This window comes from Priapulus caudatus, unplaced genomic scaffold, assembly GCF_000485595.1.
Source record: "Priapulus caudatus unplaced genomic scaffold, Priapulus_caudatus-5.0.1 Scaffold1581, whole genome shotgun sequence".
In the NCBI taxonomy this organism is placed as follows: domain Eukaryota; kingdom Metazoa; phylum Priapulida; class Priapulimorpha; order Priapulimorphida; family Priapulidae; genus Priapulus; species Priapulus caudatus.
The window spans coordinates 12,009-18,888 of NW_014578642.1; the positions used below are offsets into that span (position 1 = coordinate 12,009).

At 41.1% G+C, this 6,880-nt stretch overlaps 1 protein-coding gene across 1 annotated transcript in view; it reads left to right on the forward strand.

Moving 5' to 3' along the window:
* The first annotated feature begins 257 nt into the window (after nucleotides 1-257).
* LOC106817061 (glutamine-rich protein 2-like) overlaps nucleotides 258-6,880 on the forward strand; it is a 14,647-nt gene continuing 8,024 nt past the window's right edge. The window contains exons 1-8 of the mRNA XM_014821709.1: nucleotides 258-993; nucleotides 1,256-1,342; nucleotides 1,490-1,543; nucleotides 1,774-1,878; nucleotides 2,278-2,431; nucleotides 2,659-2,738; nucleotides 2,851-3,040; nucleotides 3,456-3,583. Coding sequence (XP_014677195.1) covers nucleotides 334-993; nucleotides 1,256-1,342; nucleotides 1,490-1,543; nucleotides 1,774-1,878; nucleotides 2,278-2,431; nucleotides 2,659-2,738; nucleotides 2,851-3,040; nucleotides 3,456-3,583 — 1,458 coding nt within the window. The 5' untranslated portion in view covers nucleotides 258-333. The remainder of the gene's footprint in view (nucleotides 994-1,255; nucleotides 1,343-1,489; nucleotides 1,544-1,773; nucleotides 1,879-2,277; nucleotides 2,432-2,658; nucleotides 2,739-2,850; nucleotides 3,041-3,455; nucleotides 3,584-6,880) is intronic.

The window sequence follows — 6,880 nt, forward strand, 5'->3', positions numbered from 1 at the left end:
GGATACGTTTTCGCAAATTGTAATTGTGCCGTTTCATTTATTACATATATATTTTATGGTTATTTGCAATTATTACCTATAAGCTTGTTTCGTTCTTCTGTCCTAAAATCAAGGGTGCAGCTGCCCTTTGCCCCGCAAATACCACCTTGCTCGCAGCCTAACAGGAAGTACGTATCATCTCATCTGTATATTGTTACCGTGGATACTGCGTTGTTCCGGTAATGGCGACACTATGTGAGCGTCGCGTGAGTGTGTGTTGTCGTTTCTGTTAGCAGAAAGTTTGCAAATTATTGAGGTGATACATTGTCGTCAATGTAGTGTTGCGATTGCAAAATGGCAGGTGCCGTTAGTTTAGATCAGATGGTCGACTTGGCCATAGGTCCACCTGAAACCGGAGCTGTAAATTTCAATATTTTGAAAGCTGTTCTTCTTGCACTTATCAGAAAATCCGACCTCGATATAACTGTGCCTTCGGCAGATATATATAAGATAAGTAAATTGCCTCAATCACATCATTACGAAAATGTTAATCGCGACCCTTCACAAATTAATCAAAGCCGTGGTCCAGAAGGTAGTACAGATCCACAGTTGTCTGCGAGTTTAGATGTCATTGGTGGTGTCGCTGATAGTGATACGACTATTACGAGTAGGCCTAGTGATGTTGGTTTTGTCGGTGGTAGCAAATCCAGCGTAAATGTTCCTGTTGCGCGATCGAAATCCGCAGAAGAAAATATTAAGAAACATCCATCTGATCAAGTTTTAGAAACGTTAGAGAAGAAAGTCTCTCATATAGAGAATCAGCTGAATGATATTAATAATGGGGTAGATGCTAGCAATGCACAACTATTTGAACGAGTTAAAAGTCACAGACGAATGAGCAGCGTGTTGGGTAATCCCGAAGAGGAAACTGAGCTAAGGCGACCAGTTTCAGAAATGTGGCAATTGATGCAATTAACCAAACGAGTGGCAGCAAATGATGAAGGTATAGGAAAGGTAATGAATAATAATAATATTTATTATTACTTTGCAGTTTGGCTCAATTGGGTGTACTAGCTGAAACCAACTTCACATGGTTTCATCATTAAATTTAAGAATTCCTTAGGGCTGTGTGTATATGTTGTAGTGTATCTCAAATGCAACTCCCCTGCGTTATTATCCACGTAACCGTGGGCTACGCAGTAAACTATCCAGATCCAGATCTTAACAATTAATTAATGCAATTTGATATTGATAACAATTTATTGGTTTTATTTAGCTTATGTCATTGTCAGAAGACATGATGGCAAGATTGGGTGAACTGCAGGACAATGGAGAGAGTCTCAAAACCCAACTTACGCAACATGTATGTATAGTAAAATTATTATAGCTACGTTGTTACGTAACATTTTACATTACAACAATTTGATTTGAAAAAAATTTATTTAGATATCAGAGTGTTTTGGAATAGCATGTATTTTATCAAACACTGTTCTAATTATAAGTTTTATAGGCTGAAAATATTTCTGATGTGAAGACAGATGTGCACACCATTGTTGAATCTGCGGTATTTATCATTATATTTCTAAATTCATATCACTTAATACTACAAATTATTATTATACATATTGGGATTTGTCATGACTTATTTCTAAAAATATATTATGCACAAATGGCATGTCTAGCATTTTATGAAGCAATAATTTTTTATATAAAGACTGCAAAGTTTTTCAAACATCTTATGCATTCATAGGTATGATACAGAGAGATCATAGTAATTTGTATATGCATGTATAGGTGGAGGAGAAGATGGGTGATTTTGTCAGCAAGTTGGACCTTCAAAGCGTGTTGGTTGAAGCCAGAGATATAACCCAGGAGACAGCAGAAAAGCCCATACAGATGGTAGATTTCAGATTAAATTAAATGATTTAAAAAATTAATAAGAAAATTGTGTTAAAAAATAAATATGTTCCAATTAATAGTTTGTCGAGCATTACTTGTTTAACCTTTCTAATTAGTAATCGAAATTTCTCAAATTTGGATTTTCAGAATTTTCGATTTTTTTGAATTTCTCTTTGAATGAATAATTTAAAATTATTTGCATCACGGCGGATTTATTAAATGTTATCATCAGATTTGCATAAATATTTTTCCAGCGATAATTTTATTATGGTAATGGTTAGATCAATTTGTATAGACGCTAATCGGTCTTAGAGACAGACTCCCAATACTTGCAAAATTTATAATGCATATTTTTTGGACTATAAATATTATACGTTATAAAATATTGTTCTATTACAGTATCCGAAGCCTCACCATCCTGATGTGGAGGGCGGCTGCCTACCAGGGGAAACTGAACTTAAAATTGAGGAGCTCTCTACCATGCAAAATGATTTATTAATAAAAGTCAATGGCATCACAGAGCGACTCGAAAACCAGACTTCTCATTCTGAATGTATACAAGTATTTTACCTATTATTATGCAAAATGCAATATCTGCTGTTTAAAGCAGGAGTGCTTTGAATGCGAATGAAAACTTTGTCTGTAAGGAATATTGTGTACAAATGTGTAAGTAGTTTTTAACGTGAAATTTTATTATGCCACAATCAAAATAATGTAATCTCGCATTTATGTGAATGTGTTCGTGTGCGTGTATGTATGATATTGTCATGTGCTTTTCAGCTGTGGACCTTAACAATCTTCTAGAGCAGATGGGAGCGATCCATCAAGAGATCAATGATCTTCACGCACTAAAAGATCAGGTACATGTCACTCTACTACTAATCAACCAAAATCTAAAACAGCTGCCCTAAAAATGCTCTATTAAAGATTAATCTTGCTCTATAACTTTTCTTATCTACATGATCGTTTCAGTTCGCAGAACTTCAGGATTTGATAACACAATATCAGCATGACACGATGTCCATGAGAAACGAGCTGGAGACCATTGCCAACCTTCACACACAACCGGATGAAGGTTTGCCCGTGAATAGTGACCAACAGGTGGCAGAAGCAATGAGCATTTCACTCATGGAGCAGGAAACTGCTGCTATGAAAGCCATGGGTGAGTGACAAGCGTAAGTTACAATTGAATGATAGGGGGAAAAAATCAGTGAGTCTCACCATCTGAGCGAAGCGAGGATGCTGCGGGTGCGAAACGCCCTAGGGGGGAGGGCCTTACCTTAAAATGGAGGAAATTTAGTCTGAAATGCCAAAAAAACAGGAATCTGATATGATTTTATATTCTTATAAGCTCTGTTGTCAGTTATACAAGGTGTAATAGTATTATATATAAAATTGGGCCGCCCTCATGTCGTCTATCAAATTTCATCCGTCTCATACAAGAATAGGCTGTCCAAAAGACGGGTCTCTGGCTAACACACTGTGGTGAAGTGCACTCTTATCAGATGCTGGCAGATGAATGTGCAGGCCGCGACATTGCTGCTCACTCGTATTCTTTGTTATTTCTCGTCCCACAGGAGAGACGCTCAACGGGCAGTTTACTGAGTACAAGATTAGACTCGAGAGTGTCGAGACCAAATTAAAGTTGACTCTTGAGGTGCTTGAAGAGAAATCTGCCGCTGCGATTCAGTATGGATCAGAAGTGGTAAGAATGCTCATCCTTCCCTCAGAATGATGTTGAGCCTTGGTGCAAAATAAATAAAGATATACCCTTAAACTTTTACCCTAAATGCTGAGATCTATGTTAAGCGAATATAAAATTGAAAGCTACATTGCAGTGTTCACATGGCGGTTGGAAACCATGGTATTCTAGGAACGACTGACTTGGATACTGCCCAGTCAATTTGCTTTCCTTTGCTTAATATCGACGGACGCGCACTCACCATCGACGGACACAGATACATCACAGATCAAATGGCAAGCATGAAGGGATCAAGATAATTGTATTGTCTTGTGGGATTTTTTTCAGGTCCCCCACAATCTGGACCACCACGTTGCCGTCGTGTGGGGGCTTGCGTACTCCTGTGGCTCAAAGGGCAAGGTCTAAAGCAATGGTCTAACCATGCTGAACCAGCCAAGGAAGAGGAGTCGGACTAAGAGTGATCCAGACCCTGCTCCTACTTATTATTACTTTATGATTTCTTGATGCTTGTTGTCAAGATTTTATTGTATCATTGTGGTCAGTGAGGAGAATTTATAGGCTGTGTATGCCACAGGTTTTTTGTCATGGTGGTCAAAGAGAATGATTTTCTACATTCTATTTCGCGGTCGTGTATTTTTACATATTGTTATCATTCAAGACGTTTCATCGTTTCATTGTAGACCAAGATCGTATTAATGTAAGGCTAAACCTAATCTACATTTCCACACCCTTTAAAAGTGAATCGCACGTATTCTTTCTTGCACATGCACACAGGTGCAGCAGACGAATTTTGCCGGTACCAGCTATGTTATAATATTGTTGCTATCGGCTCCAATTTTGTACATTGTATTTCGCGGTCGTGTGTATTTTTCCATGTTATATTGATCCATTGGGAGCCTCATGCTTCAAATATTGTTGGGATCATTGATATTGTTAGGTTTTGTGGATTGTTTACAAGTTGTCTGCGCAGACGTAAATATGTTGTGCTCGCAGGGGATAGGGCAGTAGTAGTAATATTAGCAGCAGCAGCAGGAGGAGGCATTCGTGTTCATGTTCGTGTGTGTACGCACGCGTGAGGTTGGAGAAGGGTTTGTGTGTTAGGTTTAGATTGGAATTTATATGAGAGGGATGCTGAGGTGAAGAATAGTGATCATCTTGGGGAGGGGAAGATCAACGTAAACGAGTTTCCAGGAGTTTCTTATTTAGCAATGAATTGGTAGTCGAGCCAGCGTATTTATATGTCTGTAGTGGAGACTTATTCTGAACATTGCGAGTCATTTAACAGTGTTGTTTGTTAGTGTGGACTAAAGGTGACGTGTGTGTGTGTGTGTGTGTGTGTGTGTGTGTGTGTGTGTGTGTGTGTGTGTGTGTGTTGTGCTGTGTTTGTGTGTGTGGGTGTGTGTGGGTGTGTGTTGTGTGTGTGTGTGTATGTGTTTGTTGATCATATGGCAGAGAAGGCATGTTTTTAACATGTAATTTTATGTGATAAAACAAGCTGCGATATTCTTAATTTTCTAATTCTCGAGAGTGTAATTACATGTTTAAATCCCTATTTGCGGTCTTGTAGCGACGATTATGTTTGTCCATGCTGTAGAAGATTTACTAATTATATAGAATTATGTCGGTTACATATAAGCATCGACTTTGAACAAATAGGTTTTTTTTTTTTATTGCCTAATGCACCCAGATAGGGTATGTTGAGCGTGTGTGTATGATTGTTGTTGTTTGTGATGTGTGTGTGTGTGTGTGTGTGTGTGTGTGCTGTGTGTGTGTGTGTGTGGAGAGTGTGGTGGTGTGTGTGTGTTGTGTGTGTGTGTGTGTATGTGTGTGTGTGTGTGTGTGTGTGTTGTGTGTGTGTGTGTGTGTGTGTGTGTCGTGTGTGTGTGTGTGTGTGTGTGTGTGGTGTGTAGCAAGCTACTTCTGTGCTTTGGCGGTATAACGCACGCCGAGGGGATGTAGCCTATAGTAGACAGCCCGTAACCGAAATTTTCTCTCTCTTTCTCACTCTCCCTCTGCTTCTCTCGCCTGCTGCTCTTCTCTCTCCTCTCATTTCTCTCTTCTTCTCCTCTCTCTTCGCTGTCACCTCTTTCTCTGATATATATATAACTAGACGGCACGTCGATAGCACACAGAACCTCCGCCAAGGCGCTTGAATATCTCTCATGTGAAAATTTTATTTTATTAATTAATGCGAGCGTGGGCGAGCGTAGCCAGGTGGGGGGAGCTGTGGTTGCCCCCTTAGCTTCGGTTGCGTGTGTTGTAAGTCTAACAGCCAGCAGCAACCTAGGCTAGCGAAGTGGAACTGAACGTGCATGTTCACAAAGCGCCACAAACCAACCTCAATACACTATCCGCGCGCCGGTGAAAACATAACCTCGACGCCTAAGCACTCTGACGTAATAGGTAAGATATATAACCCCTAGCTGTAACTCGAATTGTATCGCAGTTTGTGATTACAACAGGGTGAGCAATCGCCTTGACAGCGCATTGACTGCTCCTCCTGCTCCCGTCATCTGCGTCTCTCTCTCGTCTCTCTCCTCTCGTCTCCTCTCTCTCATCATTCTCTCTCTCTCGCCATGCACTCTCTCCTCATCTCTCTCTCTCTCTCTCTCTTCTCTCTGCTCTCTCGCTCTCTCTCTCTCTCCTCTCTCTCATCTTTCTTCTCTCCGCTCTCTCTCTCTCGCTCTCTCTCTCTCTCCTTCTCCTCTGCTTCTCGTCCTCTGCCCTCATATCTCCCTCTATCTCTGCTGCTCTCTCTGCTTCTCCTTTCTCTCTGTTTCCTCTCTCGCTCCTTTCTCTTCTCGTCTTTCTGCTCCGTGCTCTCTCTCTCTCTCCTGTTCTGCTCGCGACCTTTCCTCTGCTTTCCTCTCTCGTCATCTCTCCTCCCTCTCTCTCTGTCTCTCCTTCCCTCTTCTCTCTCTCTCCTCTCCCCTCTCTCCTCTTCCTCTCTCTCTTCGTCTCTTTCTCTCTTCTCTCTCTCTCGATCCCTTTCTTTCTCTTCTTCCTCCCCCTCCCCCTCCTCTCTCTCTCTCTCTCTCTCTCCTCTCTCTCTCTCTCTTCCTTCTCTCCTCTTGCTCTCTCTCTCTCTCTCTCTCTCTCTCTCTCTCTCTTCCTCTCTCTCTCTCTCCTCTCTTCTCTCTCTCTCTCCTCTTCTCCTCTCTCCGCCCACGCTCTCTCTCTCTGTTGCTCTCCCGTTTCATTTTCCCTCTCTCTATCCCTTCTCTCCTCCTCGCTTATCATCGTCCTCTCTCTCCTCTCTCCTCTCTCCTCTCCTCCTCTCTCTCCTCTCTATTTTATGTA